Here is a 26,665-nt window from a genome sequence, read left to right as displayed (position 1 = left end):
AGTGGCAATATAACTAAATGTTGACTCAGGATTTAAGAGGACACATGTGCTGTGTGTTACCTCTCCAAGCGCCCGTGCCCCTCTCTATCTTCCTTTCACACCAGCGCCACTCACAAGAATCCAAGGCATGAGTCACAGCCCGTAACATCTCAGAATGGCTTAAAAGCCATTAGGTTTAAAAAGCAATAAAAATCGCTCGGGATGAAGACGGATGAGAACAAGGGATGCTTTTGCCCCCTTCTGGTTTTGGGGCTATAGTGGAAGCTGCCCGGCCCCAAAACGCATAAAAGATTCAGGAGCAGAACTCAGCCTGGAGACTCGGCTGTGGCAGCAGGTGCCTGGCAGAGCAGCCCTTCGCACCTCCAGGCTCCCCGCATGGCCCTGAGCTGCTCTCCAGCCCTTCTCCTCCCCTCCCGTCCCTATCTCCTGCACACCTCCCTCCTTCCCTTCCGCCTTCTCCCCACCTCCATCGCTCCACAACCCTCCTCACCCCTTTCTCCCACGTTTCCCACCAGCTCTTCGCTCCCAGCTGCCCTTTGTTTCTCTCTGGTGCCACATTTCCTCCCTCACCCCCGTTCTCACCCTTCACATCTGCTTTACCCCCATCCAGCGGCCTCCCTCAGCCACCCCACGACCCCCCCACATCTCCTCCCTGCCTCAGAACCCCGGCAGCCTCAGCTCATCGGCTCCGCTCCCCGGGCACATCGAAGTCCAGGCCGTTCGGGCCCCACCACCGCGCCCCCTCCCCGCACCTTTGTTCTCCGCACGCCGCCGCCCTGCCCTCTCGGCGCACCAGGCCCCGCAGGCCGCGCTCGTCCCCACCTCCCCACCCCCCCCGCCGTGGCCCAACCGCTCGGGCGCGGCCGTACCCTTCTCTCCCTCCCTCCCTTCTTAGCGCTCCGCTGGGGCCGCCCCGGAGCGCCCAGGCCAGGCCCGGCGGTGCCATCTGCCGCGGCGGCGGGGAGGAAGGGCTCGCTCCCCCCGCCCGGCCCGGGCTGAGGCCCCGGCGGCAGGTAGCGGCGTCGCCATGGCAACCGGCGGGGCCGCGCGCTGCCGGCGGTAATCCGCTCCCCCGGGCCGGGCCGGGCGGCTCCGCCTCGCGGCGGGAAGGCACCGGCTGGCGGGGGCGGCCGCGGGCAGCTCGAGGCTCGACCCCTGCCGCCCTACGGCCCGCACCGGCCGGCCTTGAGAGCACTCCGGGCCCTGCGGGGAGGCCGACGGCTCCTACGGGCCCGCGGATCCCCGCGGCCGTTCCTCGGCTGCGGCCGTAGCCGAAGGGAGCGGGGCTGAAGGGCGAACGCCGAGTGCGGCGGGGCGGCAGCTCGAGGGCCGGCAGCTGCCACCTGATCTGCGCCGTCCCCCATCCGCCCTGCGTGAAACCAGAGCCGGCCTGCCTTGTGTGCCCGACCGGGATGCCCGACACACCAGCCCTTCTGCTCGGTTTTGGGAGGGATTCGGCCTGAGCGAGTCAAGGGAGCAGCTCGGCAGGGCCTGCACGCAGAGCATCACTGCTGGAGGATGTGGTGTATGGGCCCCGCAGGAGCTCAGCAGCCCGGAGGAGCCCTGCCTTCACTCGGGGCGGTCCCTGCCCCCCATGCAGCACGCAGGACGCTGAGCCCCGCTTCACCGCTCCCCAGGAAAGCAGTGGCTGTTCTCAGCGGGGTCACCCGAGGGCCACGGGGGTGCAGGAGAGGGAACGGGGCAGGAGGGAGCTGCTTCCCCATCTGCTGTGCTCAACGGCAGATAACAGCTCCCCTGGCCTCGCACACGGGGCTGATAGCAGCCGAACTGAGCTTCCTGCAAGCAGAAAGCCACTTCCTGGCACAGCCCGGCTTAGTAATGGCTGCACTCATGTGCTGTCCGTGCAGCAGACCCTCTGCCCCTTCCTGCTCTCATGCTTTCCATGTGAAAATGCTCATCTCGGACATCTCCCGCTGCACAGCACAGTCTCAGCACATTAAGCTCTCATTTCCCATGGCTATCTGAGGACGCTGTCACACTCATCCCTGGGGACACCCGCATGGCACAGCTGCACCGAGCCACCCCCCAGGTCACCTCCACACAGTCAGGACAAGGGGCAACATTGGCCCCGCGGTGTGCCACGCTGCAGGTTGGGACCAGGCTCCCATCTGCACTGCCACGGCACACACACACTGCAGCCATCAGCAGCCCCTTGGCTGCCCATGACAGTTCCCTCTGCTGTGCTGCCAAATACCTGCTCGGAGATTTGCAAGCTCGGTGTTGTGCCTTTCTAATTTCCTGTCAGTTGTGTTTTGTTCAGGGAAATCTTTTCATTCCTCCTCCAGAAATGATCAGCTGGGAGGAAAAAGCCGTGGGTACTTACAGAGGACTTAACACACAGCAAGGAGTGAGGAGGTTCTGCTGCACATCAGAACAATCCCTTTCTGTGCCCTGGAGGACGCAGCTCATGCCATCCATGCACACAGCTGCTGTGAGCCCACTGCTGCAACTGCTGCACAGTCCTCAGCACCGAGCCGGGCACTTCACCCCAATATGGTCTCTTACAACTTTTGATCAAGAAACAGTTTCTCGGTAGTTCTCATCTCTGAGAAGTCAGCCCTTGATTGGCTTCTATATTTAGGTTTCTCCAGGGCTTTAGGAAGTTCACTCCTCATGGTATTTAGGTGTAGGATGAAAGCAGCTTTTGCGGGGGATATGTTAAACCACAGCAGGCTCCCTCAGCTAATGCTGCAAGGAGGAAGGGCTCCTTTCTTGAGCCTCCCTCTTCCTCCTGTCCCTTGCAAGGTGCATGCCACAAGCACAGGCCCTGGGGAAATGCTTGGCCGGGGAAAGCATCAGCTGCACTGCTAATAACAAACAGAACCCACTGGAGCAGTATGGGAAGGCAGCTTCCAGTATAGCCCCAGGAAGGGCAATTCCTGTGGGAGAACCCGAGGGCAGATGGAGGAATGCTCCCTGGGCTCTGTTCTGCCCCTGGCCAAGCCCTGCAGAGCAGCATGCCCACTGCCCACTGCCAGCCCAGCGCTGCTGCCCTGCATTGTTCCTCTAGGCAGCATGGCACACAATACTTTTCCTTCCCAAGGTAAATACTTCCTTGTCAGGGGGAGCCGGGCGCAGTATTTTTAGACGGCAAACAAAGCTGAGGTGTGTGCCTTTCACTGGGGACAGTGGCCTCGCAGAGCGAGCTGCTCCTCCAGCAGCCGCAGCTGAGCCGTCTCTGTGAGCCCTTTGCTCTGACCTCAGCTTATTTCTCTGCCGGCTCCCAGGGCTCTGCATGAAAACGCAGCTGCCTGGGAGGGGCGAGCCTGGAAATGGCGGCAGGGAGAGCCCAGGTGGGGTGCAGGCTCTGTGGGTGCCGAAGCGCTGCCAATGGGGTGCAGCAGGTGCAAGGGAGCAGAGGATGCAGCCTCAAATCTGAAAACCTGAAACCAGGCAGGGGATGGCACAATGCTGGGCCCTGCAGCCCCACAGCCTGCTGCAGCCTGCCGTGGCTCTGAGTGGCCCAATGCAGCCTGCAGAGGGGCGATGGGATGGGAGAGCTGACAGCCTCGAGGGAACAAAGAATGGGGTGCCTATGGGCTTGGCTCTGCTTCCATTGGGCTGGGTGAGGATCAGGGCAGCCCCCATGACACAACACCCAGCACTGCCACACAGGTGGCACCGACACTGCGGTCCAATGGCTGCCGTCACACTGCAGTGGTTTGGACTGTTTTGAATGAAGCAGAGTTGGTGTGAGTTTGGGACTTTGATATATATATATATATATACATCGATCTGTAAAGATGGGTAACAATTGCTTAATGTCATTTGGATCTGTTTTAGGTGGTCTGGGGAGGTGTGCCGGGGGATGGGAAGGAACTGCATTTGTAGTTAGAAGAACATATTAAACAGCATTGGAAGAATGCATTAAGCAGCATTCTGAAAGAAATCTACTGCTACATTCTGAAAATTACGTGTTGAATATTGAGATAATATTGAAATACATCAACACTAAGAACATGCTCAGAGGCGGCTCTTCCCTACAGCAGCTTATCGCTGCAAACAACCTTCCCAGCACTCAGGCAAGGAATCTAAGAAAGATCACAACCAAAGCAAAACCTTTCAGATGGAGGGGGACGGGCAGGGTCACCCTTCGCCATAAGGTCACTCCTTGTTCTACCTGGGAACAGACCCAGCAGCGCCAGGGCAGCCATGCAACATCCTCATACCTGCATGAGGACATGGCCACGTCAAAATGGAACTCCGTGGGAGGAGGCAGAGCACAGCAGTGCTCATCGGGGCAGGCAAAATTATGTAAAGTGAGTTACAAATGATGCTACAGCGAATCAAGGTCAGGCCGGGCTGGGGCCGAGCCCTGGATGATGGTATCCTGGTGTCAGCTCATTGCTCCCCAGTGATGCAGAGCATGTGGGCCGCCCTAAGAACATGCTGACAGCTTGGCAGCTTGGGGGGCTCAGCCCCCCTCCCAGGTCCGAGCCTCCTTGTCAGATAAGGGCACTGAGGACCCAAACATGCTGTGTCGCTGCCCTTTTTCTGTCTTTATCCCAAAAGCAGAGCCAAGCCACAGCAATTACACTGGACTCCATCACCCCCATTCGTGACTATGAACAAAGCAGAACACGCAGCACCCACCCCCAGTGACAGTGGGCTTCTGCCTTTCTCACCATGCTTATTTACTCCGGGACCTGAAAAGGCAGCTGTCCTACACAGGGGCTGGGAGGGAAAGGTGACTGAACTCTGCCCAGTGTCTGCAGTTGGGAAACCCCCCTCTGAATGTGGCTTGTTTCCACCACAGCCACACACAACAAACCCCAGCTCCTCCAGGAATTCCCAGGTAACCTGGGCCAACCCAATGGATTTTTTTGAGCTCTCAGCCAATAGTACACATGGAGAAGCTGAAGTCGACAGTGCTGTTCAGTGCTGGCTGCTCTGTGATAGCAAAGCCAACCACAGGGCCTCTCTCCTGGGTCGGACACGGTCCAGCAGCATCCCATCACATCTGGTCCAGCAGCCACAGCACTGCGGGTTGGGCACATGGGTAAACACAGCCACGCAGCTGGGCTCCCTCGGCTGCCTGTGAGCCTGTCTTGCAGCAGGGATGCTGCTGGGGAGTAGAAGAAAGGGAAGGCAAACCAAATGGGGCAGGGGAGGCAGACAATGAATACAACCTGCCCTCCACGTGAGGAATAAATTGGCAGCTGACAGGTTATAATCTGTGCAAGCGGGATCTTCGCAGGAGAGGTGAAGGCTCCATTGGGGGCCAATTGGATGGTTAATTAGGAGGACAAAGCAGAGGATTTGCAAAAATGTTTATGAAACAGTGTTTTCCATGGAAGCCTCTGAGAAATGCTCACCGGTGAGGAGATGCTTTTGGTTAGGAGGGGGAAACACGAGGGTGAAATAGCAGAACCAAGCACTGAGACAGAAAACAGCAATGCGAATGTCCCTGAGAGGGACGGGGGATTCCCAAGCACAGTGCAATGGGGAAGGACCCTGCGACACCTCATTCTTCTAGAAATACATGGGTTGTGTCCTCCTCTTCCTGCCAACCCGGTCCCCACCCCACGACCAAAAGGCAGGACAGCACAGAGCAGCCTCTGCAGGCAGCCAATGGGCGAGCCGCTCGTCTTGTAGAGACAGGGCACAAGGAAAGCAATTAAACCGAAGCTTTGATTAGGACTCACAGATGACTGCATGTGTTAGAAATGCCTGCACTTCTCTAAGCATCTTGGCTGCAGTGAGAGCAGGCCGGGTCCCCCATCCCCTGCTTGGTGCTGCTGCTGCTGCCGCAGGAGCGTGACTGATGCTCTCTGTCCCACACACAGCTCCAGAGCTCAGAGGTAGGAGCCAGTTGCTAAGAGACAGGACTGTACTTTCCAGCCCACATCCAGACCTTTGTCACCAGCTCAAGGGCTTTCTGCTGGATCACAGCGCCTGGCGCAGGTGAGCTGGGGCAGGCAGACCTCCTCCTCCTGCTGCTGCACTGAGCCACCAACACCCCAACCAGGAATGGGCACGGCACGGCCAACCCAGGGACCAGCTGCCTTTGTTGGTTGCTACCAGACCCCCCTCAAATGCCCTGCTGCAAATGGGCACCAGCACTCACAGCACCAAAACCCAGAAGAGCCTGCATGCCTCAGATGAGCGGCTGACCCAGTGTTTGCTTTTAGATCACCCTGTACCTCTTTGGTACAACATAACCAGCCCCTCCTAACTTTTAATGGCTGCAGCCTTAATCTGAGACATGCAGGAGAGAAACCACTACTCCAAACCTCGGCTATTACTGCCTGCTCCCATATACACGCACATGCATTCTGCAGCTTTTTCTTCTCAAATAAATTGCTCCTCTTTGGCACCGGCCACAAAAGTGGAAGTCAGCAGCATTCCAACAAAGGCAGCAGCTCTGGCCAACAGGTACCTCCCAGCCACAATCAGCTAATTAGACCAGACACTGAAACTCAGCAGCAACTTTGGCCCATCTCGGTGCAGTTGTTCAGAGGTGGGCACAGCTAATACGAGATTAGGGGAAGGTCATTGCTGATTTGCTCTGAAGGTAGATTTTATGATTCTATGAAGATAAATGAAGACGTATTGCTCTGTCCCAGCATTGCAGACAAGAGAATGGGTGCCCTCGTGATGCTCCCCATGGCTCTCTGTGCCGTCCTCACCATGTGTTCTGTCCACAGAGTGGACACATGCTGGACCTTGCTGCTGCCATCGCTGCTGAGCTCCCCATTAATGGGAGGCCCCAAGTGCCTGCACGCCTCTGCCATGTGCAGGGATGGGACATAACCTGACGAGCCCCTGCAGCTTCTCACTGTGCCTGGCTTCCCTGACCTTCCATTTAAACACCATTTTTAACAAGATCTTACAGAGCTGTGTTTCATTTGTGATAGGAGTGGTTCAATAAGAAAATATCAGGGATTCTCCTGGAGCTCAGCTCCTCTCAGCTCAGCAATGCCACAGTGCATCTGGAATCATGGAGACCACACAGCACAGAGGATGGAGAGAGATTATTCTTTTAGGAACTGCTCGTTCAATGCCCGTGGGAGAGGTTGGGGCTGGGAGGAGCAGAAGATGCAGGACTGTCACCAGCATCACCCTCAGCACCAGCAGTCTTTGGAGGTAAAATCTGCTGCAGGCACTGTGCAAACATGGGGCCAAAGATGAAAGCAACACTATGATGGAGACTCTCTCTGGGTTCAGTTACAGGACCACACACCCACAGCACTGTGCTGCTCTCCTAAGGGTACGGCTGAATGTCAGCCTGCCATCAGCACAGCTCCCTGGAAAGCCAGTGCTGCCCTACACAGGGGGGGCTCTGTCACAGCAGGTGAAGGCTCTGTGTGCTCTAAGTAAGGCTGTGCCAGAGAATTAAGAGACAGTTTTGCAGATAATACCCTCAGGCCCATTCATTTGCCTCATCTGAGGCTCTTATGAACAGTCTTATTTTATGATTATTTTTTTATATATCACGTGAAGCCCACAGAAGGTCTAAGTGGTTATTCACAATAGTGAACACCTTCTGTTGGCTCATGTTCTTGGAAGCCGTAGCTGTGCAGCTTTGGGGGGGGGGGGGGTGCTGAATATGAGCACTGAAGTGTACCTGGACCAGGAAAAATGTAGCCTCTATTAACTGCTGGAGCAGCATCTTTACAGCATGCCCAGCTTCTCAGCTCATGCTTTCTGCCACTGTGCTGTGCTGTCCCGAGGCCGAGCACTGCAGCTTTCAGCATCGTGGCTTTCACACGCTCCAGCAGCACAGCATCCCTGTCTCTGGGAACTAAAATGGACTTGGGGATGTGCCGCATGGTGGGTGAGCCGGTGTCCCATGTGATGCTCTTCTGGCTGCCAGTGAAAGGCCTGCATCCATTTTGCTTTTTGGCCTCATTCTGTTCTCTACAGTGCTCCTCTCTGCTCCAGTACCTCTCCATGGATGGATTTCATTGGGTGCAATTGTGAAATGATTTCCAGCATCTGGTTCTGGGGGAGCCAGCATAGGTGAACCGCGCTGGTACAACAATAGCAATCCACCCTCACAAATGTCATCAGCCTTTTATTAATGCCTAAAAGAACTCCAGAACCTCGTGCCAGCTCTGCAGGGGACAGAGGGTGAGCAGGAAAGCAACATCAAATTGTAGGCAGCGCTGCAGAGCCTACCCAGTCCCTGAGCTCTGCACAGTGCCCCATGGGTCAGCCTGATGCGAGGCTTCCCTGTGCCACAGCCCCGCTCACCCCCAGACTGCACCACGGGCTGCCATGCCAGCACAGAGCTCCCTGTGCTCACACGGGAAGGGCAGCACTGACAGAGAGAGGGCACGACCCCTCCTGCAGCAGGGCTGGGGTCTGGGGCTGGCCCTGCCCTGCTGCACGCTGAGCTCCAGTGCCTCTGAAGGGCTGCCTGCCCCTCATCACGCTGCCTGAGTGATGCTAAATGCTTCGGACAGGAGGGACAAGAGATTATAAGGAACTGCATCTTAGCACCTTGTCATGAGCAAATTCTCCCAGTTCTCAGCAAAGCCGGGGCGAAAGGAGCCCCCACCAAGTGTGGGGCAGGCAGATAACAGGCTGCATTGCACCTCAGCCCTCACCACGCAGTGAGGGAACGGCAGCCTTGGGCACTTTGGGACAGCCATTGTTCACGCCGCAGCAGCACACAGCACACAAAGCTGCCCTCCCCAGCACAGCCTCAGTGCCCGGACCTGCAGGCAGCGCCCAGCCCGAGCTGAGCTGTCAGACAGCCACGTCCCACACCGCCGCACCTCAGCCGTGTGGGGCTTTTTTAATTGTGTGTGTTAAACGCCCAGCATCTTTGGGACGTTCATCTGGGAAAAAGAAACCCGAACAGCCTCTGTGCCAGACATCCGTCCGCACTGCTGCTCCTATTCCCAGTGCATTCTTTGAGAAGACCACCATCTGCTCCGGCCACCACCTAAGGCAGATGCCCCCTTCTCAGCGCACAGTCACAGCTCTCAAGCCACCCAAATCTGATTAGGCCTGTTCTGATGAGAGGCCTGGAGGAGGGCAAGGGAAAGTTCCTCGGGAGAGAAAATAATAACCACGCCGTAATTATGTTTTCGCTACAGATGCGCTGAAAATACACAAGCCAGCTCGGGATGCAGAAACCAAAAGGCGCCGCTCCACCTGGTTGCTGCGGGGCTTATTATTTCTATTTTCCTTTCCCCTCTCTAAGGAGTGGCTCCAGCCCTGGTGGGGGCATGCCCTTATCCCCACCGCTGCACACTGCGCTCTCAGCACCTCTCCTCCAGCTCCTCCAGCTCCTCCAGCTCCTCCAGCTCAGCCTACGGCACCTCGGAGCTCTTGGTGCAGCCCACCCCCAATGTCCCCAGCTGGGGTATTTCTGCTCAGCCCCTCTATCCGTGGGACTGTCCCGCAGTATGCAGGAGAACAGGCATGGGATGGGCGGTATCAGGTTTCTGCACGGCCAGGAGAAAGCACGCAGCACTCCCGGCTCGGGAGTATTTGGGGAAAGCAGCAGAATGGCATTAAAGCAGAGAACACGCTTCGCTGTCGAGCAAAAAGCTCAAATTATTTGACTGCATGCATGAAAGAAATGAAATCCACCCACAACACCAGCCCAAAGCGCTGAAGACCAGGGGAGCACCGAATTATCAGCAGCTGAAGAAAATCCCTATTAAGTTATCTCTCCATTGGAGAGCCACTCCAGGCAAAACCAAAACCCAGTGAGCGCATCCGTCCAAAACCAGCGTGGGATTCCCTGCAGAGAGCAGCGCTGGGGGCGTGGGGGAGAGAAAAGAGAGGAGAGGAGAGGAGAGGAGAGGAGAGGAGAGGAGAGGAGAGGAGAGGAGAGGAGAGGAGAGGAGAGGAGAGGAGAGGAGAGGAGAGGAGAGGAGAGGAGAGGAGAGGAGAGGAGAGGAGAGGAGAGGAGAGGAGAGGAGAGGAGAGGAGAGGAGAGGAGAGGAGAGGAGAGGAGAGGAGAGGAGAGGAGAGGAGAGGAGAGGAGAGGAGAGGAGAGGAGAGGAGAGGAGAGGAGAGGAGAGGAGAGGAGAGGAGAGGAGAGGCAGCAGCCAACCCCTTCCCTAGCGCTGGAGGATTTCGGGGTAGAGCTGACAGCTCCTCCCTGCAGCCAGTGAGCAGCTCTGCACGGCGCTGCCGGTCCCAGCTCGGGGCAGGTACCGCACACAGGCTGCGGGAAAGGCGGATATCGCCCCTCGGAAATAAATCCAGCCGTCCCCCACGGGCATGCCTGCTTTTTGTTGGCTGGCTGTACGGAGCATGGGTGTAGCTCCTATCTGTAGCCTGCAGGGACTGTGGCGGAGGAGATGCGGGGGGCCTGAACGAGCTCCTCGCTGAAACTTCATCTGTGCGGGAGCCCTTCGGGAATAAGCAGGCTGGCAGCGGGCTGGTGGAGCTCCTGACCCTAAGGACTCCGCTACGGACAAAGGGGAGGGGACGTCTGGCCGGTGGTGGGGCTGGGGGGAGCCCAGCGCGGCCTCTGGGGTGCCATGACTCTGCAGCATTTGGATGGTGTGGGATGGAACGGATGGATAGATGGGGAAACCCTGGGGAAGCGCGGGATGTGCGGATGGGGTTTGGCTCCCGGCGGTGCTCGGAGGAGGAGGGCTGAGAGGACGGCTCAAAAAAAGGAAGGAAAAAAAAAAAAATCGCCAAGAATTTTTTTGGGGGCATGGAATGGGGGAGGGGGGCCGCAAGGGGAGAAAGAAAGGCGCCTCTGAGCACCACGAAGGGAAAAGGAGAAATAATGACCCTTCCCCCTCCCCCCAATAATAAGGCAGACCAGATGGGAGGTAAATAGTGCGTTTAGAAGCATTTGCCACAGATGGGCTGCCCTCAATGGAAGCATCCTCCAGCCACATCAATGCTGGAGTCTGTGTGTGCACAGAAAACACTGCACCCTTTAGAGCAGCGGCAGCAGCAGCAGCAGCAGCAGCGGGGAGAGGAGGGGAGGGACAGGAAAAAAAGAAAAAAAAAAAAAGAAAAAAAAATCCCTCCCGGAGCCCTTCTGTGCCCGGAGCAGCCCCGGCCGTAGATACGGGCCGGTCCCAGCGGGGGCGGCGGAGCCGGGGCGCTCCCGTATGCGCTGGGCCGTGGATCCGCCAAAGTTGCGCGTTTCCCTCCGCGCCGCGGAGCCGGGGGGGAGCGCTCGGGACGGGAACAATGGGGAGGCGGCGGGGCAGCCCCGGGCGCGGCGGGGCGGGGGGCAGAGGGCGGCCCGGTGCGCCCCGAGCCCGGCGGGGCGCCGAACAATGAGGCTCCGGCGGGGGAGTTTCCCGGGACGGGCGAGCGCGGGGAGGGGGGGCAGGCAGCACTAATCCGGGCTCTGCCGCTCCCGCACCCCCCGGGGCAGCGGCCGCAGCGGCCTCGCGGGGCGGGCAACGCCGCGGGACGGAGGGGCCGGGCGAGCCGCAGCGGGCCGGGATCGCTCCGCTCCGCGGCGGCGGGGCGGGCAGGGCGCGGCAGAGACGGACGAGGAGCGGTGCTGGGGAAGGGGGGGTGTTGCCGGCGCCCCCTCCCCGCCGCCGCTCTGCCCTTGACTGCAAACCTGTCTCCGGCCGTGGGGCGGATGGGAAATGCAGGGCGAACGTGATCGGACGGGGCGGGGGGGCGGGGGGGGGGGCGGGAGCCCGCTGCGGGCGGCGGCGGCGCGGTCCCCCCCGCACCCCCCCGCGGGGGCAGGTGCACGGCGGCGGCGGGCGCGGGGCACCGCCGCCCTCCCCCCCTCCTTTCCTCCCTCCGATCCCCTCCCGTCCCCTCCCGCTGCTGCCGCCGCCCGCTCGGGGATGGAGGCTGCGCCGGATGGGACGGGGGCGGGGGTGCGAGGCTCCGGGCGGGCGCCGCTCGCCATCCGCATCCCGGCGGGGTCGGGGCGTGGGGGCGCGGCGGGTGCCCCGGGGGCTGCGGGAGCGGCCGGGCCCCGCGTCGCGCCCCGCATGGGGCATGCGCGCTCCCGGCGGCGCGGCGGGGCTGGGCCGCCCGGTGCTGACGGGACGGGGCCGGCGCGGCGCGGGCGGGGGCCCCAGGGGTGCCCGCCCGGTGTCCCCCCCCCCCCCCCACCTCCCTCCCTTCCCCGCCCGCACCCCCGGGGAGGACAGACAGACACGGACAGGCAGACAGACAGACACAGACCCCCGGGCACGGAGCGCACTAACCGTTCCCGTTTTCACCGGCACATAAACCACCACTTGACCCATCTTCGTCGCCTCCCTGGTGCCGTTTCCCAGGCGGAAGCCCTTGGACCGGACCCAGAACTGGAACTTGCCTTTCTCCCCCCCGCCGGAGCCGCTGCCGGAGCCGGATCCCCCCTGCAGCACCTCGGCGATGCGCTGGTACTTGCTCCGGGTCACCGTCTTGGTTTTGGCCGAGTCCCCATAGGTGCGCAGGCACCAGTCCCGGAACTGCCGCCCCAGCTCGCTGTCCCCGGGGCGGCTCCCCCGCAGCAGCAGCGGCGGTTTCGGCATCGCCCGGCGGCGGCGGCGGCGGCGGCGGCGGCCCCGCGCCCTGTCCCGGCGCGGCGTGTGCGGTGCGCGCTGTGCGGTGTGCGGCGGGCGCTGTGCGCTGCGCGCTGTGCGGCGGAGCCGGGGAGGCGCGTCGAGCCCCGGCGCTGCGCGGCCCGGGACGGAGTGAGGGGGGCGATACCCGGGAGGGGCCGCGGCGGGGGAAGCTCCGGGGCTCGGACGGCGACCCGGGAGCCGGGCGGAGGGAGGCACCGGCGGCGCCAACGGCAGCAGCAGCCGCTCCTGTCACAGGATCACAGGCGGCTCCGGCTCGTCCCCCTCCCTCCCTCCGCCCGCCCGCCCGCCCGTCCCTGCCTCCTCCGCCCCCTCCGGCCGCCTCCTCCTCTCAGCGGGATCCCACCTGTTAGAGCGGCCGCGCCGCCGTCGCCGCCGCCGCCGCCGGGCCCCCCTCCCTCCCACGGGCCGGCCCGGAGCCGCGCTGCCCCGCTGCCCCGCTGCCCTCCGCCCGGCCCGGAGCCGCGCTCCCCGCCCCGCCCCGCCCGGCCTCGTGCTCCCCGCAGTCGGCCCGGAGCCGCGGGCACGCGCTGCGCTCCCGACCCCCCCCCCGCCCCGCGTTCCCCCACCCCCGGCGCTGCCCCGCGCTGCCCCCCGGCCCGGCCCGGCCGCGGCGGGACGCCGGACCCAGGGGGCGCCCGGGGGCCGGGCCGGGGGGCGGCCGAGGCCGGCGGAGGCGGCGCGGCGGGGCCGGCGGCGGGGGCGCTCGGGGGCCGGCCCGGGGGCGCGGGGCCAGGTGTCGGCCCCAGACAAAGGGCCGGGGCCGGCTGCGGCGCGGCGGGGCGCGGGCGCACGTGTGCGGCGGGGCCGGGCGGGCCGGCGGAGGCGGGCACCTGCCGAGCCGCAGAGCCGGGGAGGAGCCGCGGGGCAGCGGCGGCCGCGGGGCAGTCGCCCGCCGGAGCGGCCTGGCGCTGCCAGCGGGGGACGAGCCGGGGACCGCCCCGCGCCGCCGGTCCCGGGCCGGGCTGTGCGCGGCGCTCGGAGCGAGGCACCGCCGCCCCCGGGACGGGCACGTCGCCGTCAGCCCCGGGGCCGGAAACAAAGACCGGAGCCCGGCCCCGCGCGGGGCTGTCACGGGGCTCCCGGGGCCGCGCTCCGCTCCGCCGCGGACGGGGCGGCCCCGCGCTCAGCTGCGCTGTACCGCACGCACCGGCCCGGCCGGGTCATCGCAGCGGGACGGTCCCGGCGCACTGACAGGCTTTTGCCCCGTGCCAGCAGCAGTACGGCTGAGCGGAGGGGAGGGGGAGCAGGATCCGAGCCTGCAGAAGGGAGCTGATGCGGACACGGAGGTGCAGGCGGGGGCACTTGGCTGCCTGCTGCCCTCGCCCCGCTCCCCGCAGCCGTCCGACACACCCCCGAGGTGACAGTTGGGTTTGTCACTCCGAAGGCGGTGCGGTGACGGCAAGGTGCTGAAATGAATGATTGAAATGCGCCGTTGTGAATCGCGTTGAGCTTTTCTACCCCGTTAGGTCTCTCCGGTCGGCTCTCAGCCGTTTCGCAGTGCCGCCATCCGGGTTGTGCAGAGCCCGGTGTGACACTGATGGAGCGGGACAAGGGGAGTGCAGGAAGCCCCAGTGTGGGATTTTCTACCCACTTTGCACAGGGCGCCCCCAGGAACTCGCTCACACTCTGCGGTATTTTTGCTGACCACTAAAAATAAGATGGACATCCTTTCAAGCCTCGGTCAGCCGTGGAAGCACAGCTTTCTCATGGGACAGCTGCGAGGAGCAGTTGGGGAGGGCTGGAAATGGCAGAAAAGAGAAAAATGCTCTGCATGGTTGGGATCGGTGGCCGAGTTTGTTGCAAAGGCGAGGTCAGGCTCAGCACATGGGCGTCCTGTGGGCACGGCTCAGGGTAGGGACCATTTCCCATTCTGTTTTCCCCTGTGATGAACTGACACCTTCCTGGCCATGGGAGGTGCTGCTCAGTGTTGGCTCCAGCAGCTCGGGATGGGGCGGTGTGTGAGTTGGGCTGTGCCGTGGTGGGAGCAGGATGGAGTGCGTTGGAAGCACGGACCGTAGGAGGACCTGAGAAGTGCCAAACCCTGCGTGGAGCTCTGGGAGGACCCGTCACAGATGGGCCCAGTGCTCAGCTCACTGCTTTGGATCTCAATCCAACGTGGATCCAACAAGGCTTTAACTTGCACCGCATGGGTAATCTCATGACATGCCAGATCATAACGCATGAAATTGAGGCCGCTCTTGTCCTTAAAAATAGAAGGGGAAAGGGGAAAAAAAAAAAGAAAGAAAGAAAAAAGCATGTTTGGTGGCGCTGGCATTCAGGCTCTCAGTTCTGGATGACAGACACCGTTGTTGAGCTCAGGGGATCTGCTGAGGGCTCCTTTGCAGACAAACATGTGATAACGCCCAGTCCGGGGCTGCTCCAGCTCTAAAAGTTGTCCTCACTCGCTGCCAATTCACATGAACAGGGCATCGCTTCTCTTTGTAAAGCTTTGCCACGCAGGGTACCCCGGGCTGTGGGCTGTCGTGTTGGTTTATGATCATTCTCTCACCAGAAGAGACATAAAAATGAGGGAATTGGGAATTAGAGGCTGTAACACCCAGAAAATACTCTGCTGGAAACATGAAGGAGGGCTGGCTGAAATGGGAGATGAGAGCAGGGGCTGCAGTGGGGTTCTGCAGCATGGGGAGCATGTGGGGAAGGTGAGCGGTCTGAGCTTTGAGGTCTCTTCTCGTGGTGGCAGAGTGAGGGTCCCCATTGGGAGGAGGGGCGCACAGCAGTGTGGGCTTCAGGAAAAGAAAAGGAGAGATAAACACACATGCTGCAGGGGATAAGCCTGAAATCGACCATCGGGAACCAGAAAGATGCTTCCTTTGTGGCTATTTCATTCCTTGCTGTGGCACTCCGGCCTTCCTTTGAAGTGCTGATGTTTATCAGGGCCGGGGCAGCACAGCACTGTGCATGGATGGATCCAACCCAGTGATATCCCATTGCCTCCTGCATTCCCTTCTGCTCTGACCCCACAGCCGCTCTCCATAGCCGGCCCTGATCCATGCAGCACTGCGCTGCGCCGACCAGGTGGGCACTGTGATGTTTTGGAACAAATAATCATAGGGGGATTAGTTGTATTTGGAAACAAATGTCACAACCGAACGGTATCCTGGGCAACTGGGCAGCTCCCTTCGTGGGTGCCACAAAGCAGAGGTGGATACAGAGAGGGAGAGGTTTGTGGACCATCAGGAAACGGACACGGGAAGGGAAGAGAACCAAACTGCAGTGCTTCATTGGACAACTAGGAAGGAACCAGTGGTGTAAATCCACGCTTGGCTTTGGGAGGGCAGCAGCTCCCTGGGATCGCCCCTGGAACATCCCACTGGGCATCACTGCTGGTCCATCCCTCACACAGCAGCTCTCATTCTCCAGTAGTGCCAACTCTGAGTTTTTTTTCCAAGTAGAAACCATTCCTGACTTTAATCAAAACCTAATTTAGATCCAGGTCAGATAATAAGTCGAAACAGTGAAGGGTAGGCTGCAAAGAGCGCAGATTCCTTCTGGAGCCCGTTGAATCTCTGTCCGTGTTGCAGCACCAAAACATTATTTGGTGTCTCCTGCCTGGGACTGAGGCAAGCAGAGGAGTGGGAGCTACAGACTGAATTGGTGGGAATAACAGGCATTGCTCCCACCTTCTTACTCCAGCTTCAGAGCTCTGGGAATCAGACCGTGTGAGCGCTCGATTGATGTGCTTGGGGGGAAAAGAAAGATAGGAGACAAAAAGGGAAGGGGGAAAAATGAAAAGCAGAAGTGCAGCAGTTTTGGGTAGGACCGAGAGACCCACCAGGTGCCAGGGCAGAGCAGGCAGGGGCTGCAGCTCTGGGCTAGGATACATCCCAGCACTGTGTGAGGACATCAGTTGGCACCTGCCTGCACTCTGCACACAGCACTGCACCTCGGGGTCAGCACGTTTGCTGCTCTCCTCTTTGTCCTTCAGGAGGAAGAAGAAAAAGCTCAGGCAGGAGGAGATGGCTGGGAGAGGCTGCGTGGACGTGGTGTGAGCAAGGCTGGAGGGGGCAGGTGCAGGGAGTTCTCACCGTCTGTGTGGCAGGGAAATGATGTGCACTAATAACAATTGTGTGGTCTGGGAGGTGAACCGGTGTTCCTGTGAGCTCAGAGCAGGGCAGGGTTGTGGGTTCTTGCACTCTCGGCCCAGAGGAGCGGCTCTCCTTCCCTCTAGGTGTCATTCATTCCTCTATAGGTGCATCTGCATGGACTGTCCTCCACCGTTCCCATTGTCCTCCTCTGAAATGCACACTGTGGGTGCGCTCCAGCAGCAGCTGCAGCTGCAGACATCTGGAGGGGCTTTGCCTGCAGTGCAGTGAGCTCAGGGCACTGTGGGACAGCAGGGCACTAAGTGCCATGTTCCTGCCCGCCTCTATCCCACCTCCTCACACTGGAACGCTCAGACAAGGCTGTTAACTGACAGAGGATGCTCCTTCTTGTGGCCCTGCCCGTCGGGAGGTGGAGGGGTGGTTCATTGCAGTGTGAGCATCACTGCAGCAGCACATCCTGCAGGGCCGGGTGCTGGGAGAGCCCTGTGGGATGGGATGCTGCTCCTTCCTTCCAGCTCCAACAAGACAGCAGCTGAGTGGGCAACGAGGCGATGATTATTTCCTTCTCTGTAGGGACGAATGTTTAGGATTGGGTTGTTTGGTTGTTTTTTTTTGCCTGATTTCTTGGTATTTTCCCAGGGGTGCCAAAGGTCACCGCGGTCCCAGGATAATGAGGATTGTGTGTCACACTGGGCTTCAATGGGTTAATTTTTGTGCTTCTCTCCCCAGCTCACTGCGGACTCTGGCTGGGACAGAACATCTGTCTGTTGCTATGGCTGCAGTACACTTGAAGGGGATGACTGGATAATTATTGCAAACATCCATCCTGCCTGATGTGCTCCCGGACCTCGCTGGCCCAAGTGAGGGGCAGCGACCGACAGCTCCGGAACCGGCCTTGGCCACGGGGACCCTACCTAGGGACTGCGCCTTGGCAACACCTTTTCATTTGCATCATTAATGAGGCTGAGGCTGCAGGGCTCCTGGGAAATCCGACGCAGAGCAGCAGCGAGGAAATGGCACGGAGGGTTTGAGCCTTCACAGTGGCTCAGAGCTCTGCTCCCCGCTTTGGGGCTGGCAGAGGGGATGTTCTCCTGTTCCCATTCATTTACTGCCCACTTCCATGTGAACAGATTGCTCCAGGCCTGATCCTGCACACACCTCCTGCAGGGCTCTGGATACAGTGCTAGGTGCAAACCCACTGCCTGCAGCACCACTGTGCCTGCCGAGCCCGGCCCTATGCCTTGTGGGTTGTCCTTGTCTCAGCCTATTCCCACGTCTGAAATAACACAGCAAGAAATGACACCGAGGTTCCCCATCTGACTTGGTGCTGCTGCGCTCTTCGCCCAGCCACACAACTTCAATGTGCCCATTGTATGGGTGTGTTGGTTGGTTTTTTTATCTGTTTATCAACATGTGGAGGGACAGTGAGTCAGTGGGGGGAGTTCTGGGGCTGGGATGAGCATGGGTGTCCTCACCCAGGGCAGCATCACAGTATCACAGCAGGGACCCTCTGTGGGGCTCCCTGGGAGCCATGCTGTGCAGGACAGGGCAGACCTGCTTGTCCCAATGCCCACGACATTGGCGATATGTAATCACAGGGTGCCAACAAATCAGAGCAGGACACAACAGAACTCATGGCTGCTTCATGCCCAGGGGTGGAATCACTGTGGAGCACTCCCCAGGGCTGATGACTTGCTCCGATCTGGGGCAGATCTGTGAGCCCTGCATGACCCCCTCCAATGGGAGGGCAATGAAGGGGGGGGGGGGCTGCGGGCTGCGTGCTGCTCCTGGCCCTGCCTGATCACTATCACCCCAGCAGTTTTGTGTATGATTCAATAAACTCCTTTGCTTGCACAACTTACCCGATTCTCATCAGCATGACTCAGGTGCAAATGATCCGCTCACATTAGCAAGGGAGAGAGTCAAACCCCACGGCTGCAAAACCTTCAGGAGATCCAAGTTTTGATTCAGGTCGGCCTGGAGGGCATCCAAGTGCTTCCCTCTGCGGCCATTGCGGAGGGGATGGGGAGCATGTGGGTGGAAGCGCAGGCATTGCCCGGCTCTACCAAGGGGGGTCCCAGGGTGTGCCTCTGCTTGCTAAGCCCACTGAAGGTCTGTCAGAGTCTGGGGGACTGCTGGGTGCCCAGCTGCCAGGGTCACAGTGTTGTGCCATGGCAGGGAGCAGGGTGTCACCTCCTGGCAGGCCCAGTGCCGGTCCGATGGTTACCCACCTTTCTACTCCGTCCTCTATGGGGGAAGGACTCCTGCGGTCAGCTCCGGGTGCTGCGATGCCGGTGGGGAGGGGACACGCAGACCGTGCCTTGCTGGGGGAGGTGGCAGGAGCGGCTTCAGCGAGGCTCACCCAAAATGTGCCCTCACCTGGAGCTCACAGCATGGCGATGGAAGCTGCCAACCCCCCTACGTCCTGGGTTTGGCCCCATTTCCAGCGGGGCTTGGCACCATATGGTGCACGCTTTATTTGTTCTGCCGCCACTCGGGAAGCAGGGCAGGGGCTCATTGTCTGCAGGAGGAGGTGGGACGCAGCGAGGGGACGTGTCCCGGGGAGCGCTGCCCCCCTCTCGGCACAGCGCAGACCCTCAGCACCTCGAGCCCCGCGGTGCACCCACGCGCTCATCCCTCGGCACGCAGCGGGACACGGGCGGGTGGGAGGAACGCGTGGCAGCGCCGAACCTGACTCATCGCAGCACAGGCAGCGATCCTGCGACAGCGATGCTGGGCTTGCCCAGCACCAAAAAGTGACAGCTCGCTCCTCCCACCCGGCTGCGGGAGCGGGAGCCCTCCTCCCCTGCACGCCCGCATCCCCTCTGTGCGCCCGCACCCCATCCCGCAGCCCCCGTGCCCATCCAGTGCTGCGGTTCTGTCCCACTGCTGCTCGGCGCTCGGCTGCTCTGATTGAGCTACAGAAATGGGGGAAGGGGAGAGGCTGCTTAGAGCCTCCCAGGCCCATCCCTGCAAGATTTGCATACATATATATATATATATATATATATTGTTCCTGGGCCCTAAATAAGACATTTCTGAGGGGAAACGAAAGCGTCTCCTTCCATCCCCGTGGGTGCTGCGTGCTGGGACAGCAGCAGCCGCTGGCGGAGGGTGGAGGGGATGTGGCCCTGTGCCCACCATGGGAATGCTGCAGGCACGGTCGGACTGCCCCCCCCACCCCCCCACCGCCCCACCAGAGCCCTTTTCCCAGCAGTTCCACAGTCCAGAGGTTCTCCCGCTGCTGACCCAGGATCAGGTCCCGCTGCACACAGGAGGAGCCCTGAAGGCTCCGGGCTGCACAGACCTGCACCTTTTTCCTTTCACTATTTCTTTTCCCCTTTTTTCCCTATATATAGATATATTGCCAGAATTTCCAGCACGTCCCTCCTCTCGTGTATAATTCAGTCGCATGAAGAGAAGCCGTGAGCGGAGGGGAGAGGATGAGGAAACTTGCAAAGTCAGCCGCGGAGAGGGAATCTGTGTCAGAAAGCATTACAAAGGGAGCGGGGGGATTGGCTCCAGTTGCTTCCAGTTGCTGTTTGTTTGTGCCAACCCCTTCGGAAATTGCCCAGCGCAACGCACGGCTCTTTCTTTCCCTGCGTCCCTCTCTCTCCCTTTATTGCACTGCAGACTCCGGCTGGGACAGCCCATCTCTGTTGCTATGGCTGCAATATGCTGGAAGGGTTTGGCCGGATGATAATTGCGAGCATCTCTCTCCTTCCTGCCTTGCGGTTCCCCCGGTTCCCCCGTCCAGAGATTCTGGCGGATCCGCGAACCTCTCCGTCCCCCGCACGGCGACAAGCGGCGCAACGGGCTTTTAAGGCGCATTCGATCCGACAGCGCTGTCTGGGCGCGGGGCGGCCGTGCGGGGGGCGGCGGGGCAGTGCGGGCAGCTCCGATCCCGCAGCGTCGCCGAGGGCCCCTCCTCGGGGAGCGGGGGGGCACGGCTGGGGCGCGGCGCAGCTGATCCCGAGCGCGGAGCGCAGCTGAGCCCCGCCCGCTCCCCCCTCCCGACCTCCCCCCCCGCCCCTCCCCGGCAGCTGCCGCAGCGGGGGCAGCGCGGAGCCGGCCCGGGGGTGCGGGGCGGTGTGCGGGGCGGTGCGGTGCTCTCTCTCCTCCCCTCCGCCCCGCCGAGCTCTCAGCTCCCAGCCCGGGCCGGAGGCGGGGGGGATGAGGGAAATGAAAGTGGCAGGGAGGGGAGGGCAGGGCGGAGAGAGCCGGAGCGGGGAAAAAGGGGGGAGACGTGGGGGGATGGGGGGGGGGGGGGGGGGGGAGCAAATCCCCGGTGCTGGGAGGGAAAGAAAGGGCTGCGCGGGGGCGGGGGCGCCGGGCAGGAGCTGGAGCCGCGCCCGGCCGGGACGGTGCCCGCAGCCCCAGCGCCGGGAGTGAGGAGCAGCGGCTGGGACGAAAACGGGGCGCTCTGCCGGCTCCTTGCAGCCCCCGGTGCCGCCGCCCCGCAGCAGACAGAGCCGAGGGGGGTGCGGCCGCGGGGCACGGAGCGCCGCAGCGCGGAGCCGCGTCCCGGGGAGCAGCGCTGAAAGCGGGAGCCGAGCGCTGCAGCAGCTGCACGGCACCGGGAGCCGCGCCCGGCCGGGCTGAGCTGCGGGCACTGCCGTTGTTCGGCCCCCCGCGAGGCTTCCCCTGGTGCCAGAGCCCGGCGCTTTGTGGGGCTGCTTGGGGAGAAGCCCCGGGCTGCGGGCACGGCTCCATCCCATGAGCTGTGATGGCAGGGCGGGGAGGGGGGGCGGCAGCAGCACGCCAAGCCCTCGCCTTGGCTCGCTTTGCCCTGTCCTCGCCGTGGGGCCATCTGTGCTGTGCAGCTGAGAGCCGCAGCGGCCGCGCCGCGCCGTGCCCTCCTGGGGCTGCAGCCACTCTGCGGTGCTTTCCCCATCACGGGTGCCCTGATGGGTTGAAATGGGATAGGTTGGGATGGGATGGGGCTCGGCTGCGGCCTTGGGACCACCGTTAGTACTGAGCTATTGCGGTGCCACGGCCCCAGTGCCCCCGGCCCCTGCTCCCCTCTGCGCCGTGCCCTGTGCCTCCCTGCGCTCCTGATTACCATCTTGTTTTGAGCCTCTACAGCGGCTGTAATTTGATGCTCTCGAAGTTGGTGTTTACAAGGGACGAGGCAGCCATCAGAGGGCTCTTCTTGTTCTCCCAGTGAAAGGATATTCCTCCCTCCGTGTGCCAAGCACTGCTGGGTTACACCCGGCACCTTCCAGACACGCTCACAGGGTCAACAGCTCGGGATCTGCAGAGCAAAGCCTGACAGCCCCGCACGGCTCCGGGCAAAGACGGGGTGCTCAGCGGGGTGTGTGTGTGTGGGGGGGGGGGTGGCACTGAGCCCCACAGCACCCTGCCACGTGCTTTGGGCCGCCCCCAAGGCAGGGGGTGTGCAGGGCAGCCCCACGAGATTCATCAGCTCCCTGCTGACAAATCCCTTCACCCACAATAGAGCAGAGCGCGATGCAGCTCGGTGCGGGGCCCCCAGCGTGGCTGCAGCCCTGCATCGCTACCTCTTCACTGGGGCTCCGTGGGGCTGGGCAGCCCCCAGACCTCCTCAGTGACTCATCCACAAGCGTGGGGAGGGGGTGGGGGGCGAGAAAGGGAGGGGGCTGGGTGGGTCCCTCCTGCTCTCACCGGTGCTGAAACGGAGCCGGGGATCAGAGCCCAGCCGGGTCCCGTTGTGGGTGCGGGCCCTTTGGCAGCTCTGCTGCGGCGCAGCGTGACACCGGGCAGCGCCTGCAGAACAGATGGCACCGCCTCACTGACAGCGAAAGACCCGCTGCCCTCCAGCCTGTTTGTCACAGCCGGGAGCGGGCAGCCCACCCCAGGGCCCTCGGGAGCAGGGTCTGCAAAATGCCATCGACAAGGGCAGGCTGCGCTCCAGGCAGCGAGCGGCGCGGGGCTCAGCAGCAATAAAAGCTGTGCGAGCCCTTTGTGCTGCGCCATGTTTAGGCAGCGCTGTCTATCACAGGGCAGCAGACCCTCCCTTTTTCTTTTCTTTTTTTTCCCCCTTTTCTTTATATTTTTTTTTTGTGCCCCCAGCTGATGGGAATCCCGCTGGGAGGGGAGTGATGGATAAAGGCCAAGCAGCTAATGAGAGGGAGAGATGTTAATAGGGGAGCCCTGCGGTGGGAGAGGCTGGGGGGCACCTGGGCAAGGGGCTGTGGGGGCAGCTTAGAAATCCTACGGGAGGGGTGTGGGGAGGGGCAGCCCCCGGTTACCGTGTGCCCTACATAGGTGGTGGATGGTGACTCCTCTCTCTATACAGAGCTGGATCTTCTGTAGTGGAGGCTAAAAATACCAGCCTGCCTGGTTCAGTAACCAGATGCCTGGAGGTAACCCCCAATGAGCCCAGTGTTTCCTATCGTTATCATTTTTAATCAGCTCTGACGGGTGAACTGCCCCGACGTGGCACGCTGTGGAATGGGATGGGGCTCCTCCGGCACCGTCCCCAGGCAATGGGAGGGAATGGGGACAGTTGGTCTTCGGTTTTATTGTGTTTTGAATCATTCTGGGCAACGGGGAGAGGCTGGATGACATGACGGGGCTCCTGCACACCCAGTTGGGGGCTGACTGATGCTGCCTGCAATAGGCTCAGTGCTGTGTGCCCGTGTTCCCATCCATCTGCCCCAGCACTCGCAGGGCAATAGTATATAGGACTGTCTTGGTGGTGGACGTGGTGCCCACGAGTGATGCTCACAGCTCTGCCTTAGGGTGGTTCCAGGGCTTCTGCCAGGGAAGGCCACGTGGAAAAAGGCTCATAGGAACTGGGGGAGATGGTAATGATGGAGGGGAGTGGGGTTGGGAGGAGGGTAATGGCTGCTGGGGGTAGAGAGGGGGAGGGGTGCTGGGAGGGAGAGGAGTGGGGCTGGAGGGAGAGATGGGGAAGGGATGGATGCCCATAGAGCAGATGTAGGGAGCCGTGTCTGGAGGATGGAGGAGGGCTGGGGAGCAGTAGATGCCAGGGTGGGTTGGCATAGCCGAAGGCAGTGCTGGATCTGGGATGGGGCTGCGGCGGGATGGGGCTGCGGCGGGATGGGGCTGCGACGGGATGGGGCTGCGACGGGATGGGGCTGCGACGGGATGGGGCTGCGACGGGATGGGGCTGCGGGCACATCGCGGTGCTTTGGCGCCCCCTGCTGTCCGCACCGCGCACTGCAGGCAGAGGGGCGGGGAAAGGGGAGCAGCGCGTGGTGCCCGCAGTGCCCCGGGTCGGCAGCGGATGGGGGGGGGGGGGGGGGGGTCTGCTCCGCTCCCCCCGCGTGGGGAACCCATCTGGAGCCCCGCGGGGCGGTGTGGGAGCATCACCGCGGGGTGAACTGGCGAGGACGGTGAGCAGAGCGGGGCTGCTCGCTGGGAGCGGCGCTCACCGCCCCCTATCCCGGCTGCCGTCCCTCTGCCATCCGCCATCCCGCTCTGCTGCGAGACAAAGCGTGATCAGGGCTGGGGCTGCTCCCCCAATCGCAGCGGCAGACGCGGCGCACAAGGGCCGGCAACGCTTCTGCAGATGTGGGAACGCTCAGAGACGAGGACGGCACGAGGGCTGCTCGCCTGTTTTGCAGCGGCACCGGCACCGCTGGGACCACTGAGGGCGCGTGTTGGAACAAAGATGCTCCGCAGCGCTGCGCGTTGTGCCGGCAGCACAGGGGTTAACGCCGCTTTCCCTCTCATTCCATGGCCAACTCGGTGGCGTGGTCGGGGATAACCTCATTAGCGGCTGCGCTGCAGCAGCGATGCCCCTGGGACAGAGCAGACCTATAAAATGGAGCTGAGCGCTGCGGGGAAGCGAGGGGAAATGGTCGCTGTGTTGGCGAGGAGTGGGGCAGTGCCCTCTGCTGTGGGGCTGGGAGAGTCGGTGGGATGCAGGCTGGGCCCATCGTGGCCGGTGGGGGGAGGGGGGCTGCTAACAGCCCTGCGATGAAGCCACCGGACCTGGACAGGAATGCTCCGAGGTTGTGGGGCAATGTGAGGGATGAGGGTGCTGGAATCCCTTCCCTTTGGAGGGGCTGTGGGGCTCCACCACCACCCTGTGCCCAAGCTGGTGCCTGGGCATTGTTTGCTCCCTGCGCCTTTGTGTGCCACGGCCCCGTTCTGGTTGCCACCTCCCCGTGCTGCAGGAGAAGATGGGTTCCTTATGGCTGAGCATTCATTCGCCCCGCTGATCGACAGCCTGCGGTCTGGCTGAGCAGCCCCAATTGTTCCCAACGAGCCCGGACAAAGAAATGCCTGGAGAGATGGCACGGCTGGGGAACGGAGCACATGCAAGGAATATTCCTGCAGCCTCACACACCGCCAGCCTTTCCTCCTCCAGCAAGAATGGGCGGCAATGCTCCGTGTTCACACGTCTCCATGAGCAGGGCTGCAGTGTGGCTGTCCCCACGCAGGCCGTCCCCATGGCCCCGCTCCGGCCACCGCAGCCTCCCCGCAGAGACGGGGCCGGTGCTGAGTGCCCCGGTCAGGCTGTGGGGTCAGCGCCATAATGCAGTGTTTGTTTCGGGCCGTAGGGGTCACAGAGGCCCCGCTGTGCATAGCCGGGCTCTGGCCTCTGCCGAGAGGAATTTGCTGATCTGTGGGTTTGGGGCACCTGAACTTGTTCTTGCGATTGCTGCAGATTGATGTGGAGCTGGGGCTGTGTTCCCTGCCTGCCTCCAGTCCCTGTGCTCGCCATGCTGGTGCTGCAGTGTGGGGCTGTGCTCTTGGCTGCTGGTTCTGGCTGTGCCATCCTCCTCCCTGTCTGAGCCCCATCTGCAGGAGCTGGGAGACGGGATGTGTCCGCATGGAGCAGCCCCCATTACAGCCCCTTCCTGCCCGGATGGCTGCTGCAGTGGGAGCTGCCTGCAGCAGGAATGTGGTGGTGCTGCAGATGGGAACAGCAGGACGCTGGGATGATGGAGGCGATTCGAGGTGTGCAGAAACGGAGCCAGGCACAGCACGGTGCCCGCATCACAAGGCAGGTCCTGTGCCTGCAAACCCCAATCAGGGCTGGGGCTGGTGCACCACCATCCCACAGCTCCTCCCAGGGAGGTCTGCGGGGCCCCACAGCCTTCAATCCTGCAGCAAACACTTTCTAGGAAAAGCTCTTGGCATTCCTCCATAGGTATCTGTGTGCTCTGGTTGCTCCTGGTCCGCTTCCAGCTCCTGGAATGGGAAACCTTGGAGGGATGAGTGTGGTGGGAGAGGTCACCCTGCCAGGCAGGCGGATGAGAGGAGCTCTGCCTGGAGCTGAGCTGTCTGCCTCCCAGGGCTGCTGATCACAGTGGCACTGAAGCTGTGCTGGGGTTGATGGGCCCTGGGGAAGCAGCCCCCATCTCCCAACTGTCGCTCGCTCACGGGGGACACACGTGTGGGATGTATGGGGTCATGGGATGCTGCAGCCCAACCCGTGGGGTGATGCGGCCCTTGGTAGTCTCTGGGTGGGAGGAAATGGGCCGAGAGAGCCCCAGGGGAGGCAGAGGACAGCAGCAGTGTGGTTAGCTTCACCCCACACCGCGAGGGGCCCCGTTTCCCCCACGCCTGCTGTCCCACAGAGATTAGGTCTGACAGGCGGCCGCAATTGGCAGCACCGGTACTGCAGGAGGCCCGGAGCCACCAGGAAACCCGGGCAGAACCAGGCTGCAGTGGGACTGCCCACAGCCCTGCACTCACCCACACAGGATGAGGCCGCACCACATCTCCCAGCCTGTGCCAGCATGTGACCCAGTCCCTCCTCTGGACCTGGCTCCATCGCACACAGCCAAACACAGGGGACAAATGGCTCTGGGGGCTGTGGGTGGCCGTGACCCCCACGCTCTGCACTGGAGACTGTGGAGCAGCACAGAGGTGACCCCCACGCTTGGGGTCAGCGTGCTGCAGCCCTACAGAGCTTCATCTGAAACAGGAGATGGGGATCCTGAGCCGCTCTGAGCATGGCATCTACCAGCGGCCCTTTGCCACAATGGGATGGGCTGCAGCAGCAGGGAGGAGAGCAGGGGGGGGTGAGAAGGGAGGAATGGCCAACAGAAAACGTAAGGCAAAAAAATCCCTTTTGTCTGCTGGAAGCACTCGGGGGCTTTTCCTGCCACCAAAAAGGGAGGTGGGATATTTTGCAGGGCTTTA

At 61.7% G+C, this 26,665-nt stretch overlaps 1 protein-coding gene across 3 annotated transcripts in view; it reads right to left on the bottom strand.

Annotated features, from left to right (window-relative positions):
- Positions 1-12,854, bottom strand: part of NOL4L (nucleolar protein 4 like) — a 49,773-nt gene extending 36,919 nt beyond the window's left edge. Inside the window, exon 1 of one of the 3 annotated variants that reach the window (XM_072350097.1) lies at positions 12,135-12,854. In XM_072350097.1, coding sequence (XP_072206198.1) covers positions 12,135-12,443 — 309 coding nt within the window. In that variant the 5' untranslated portion in view covers positions 12,444-12,854. Of the gene's footprint in view, positions 1-752; positions 777-869; positions 1,001-12,134 lie in introns of those variants that run through there. The other 2 variants (XM_072350099.1, XM_072350100.1) reach the window with 2 other exon arrangements.
- Positions 12,855-26,665: the final 13,811 nt, after the last annotated feature.

Source organism: Excalfactoria chinensis, chromosome 15, assembly GCF_039878825.1.
Source record: "Excalfactoria chinensis isolate bCotChi1 chromosome 15, bCotChi1.hap2, whole genome shotgun sequence".
Classification (NCBI taxonomy): domain Eukaryota; kingdom Metazoa; phylum Chordata; class Aves; order Galliformes; family Phasianidae; genus Excalfactoria; species Excalfactoria chinensis.
Note: the sequence above shows the minus strand (reverse complement) of the source record. Positions and strands in the feature narration are given on the sequence as shown.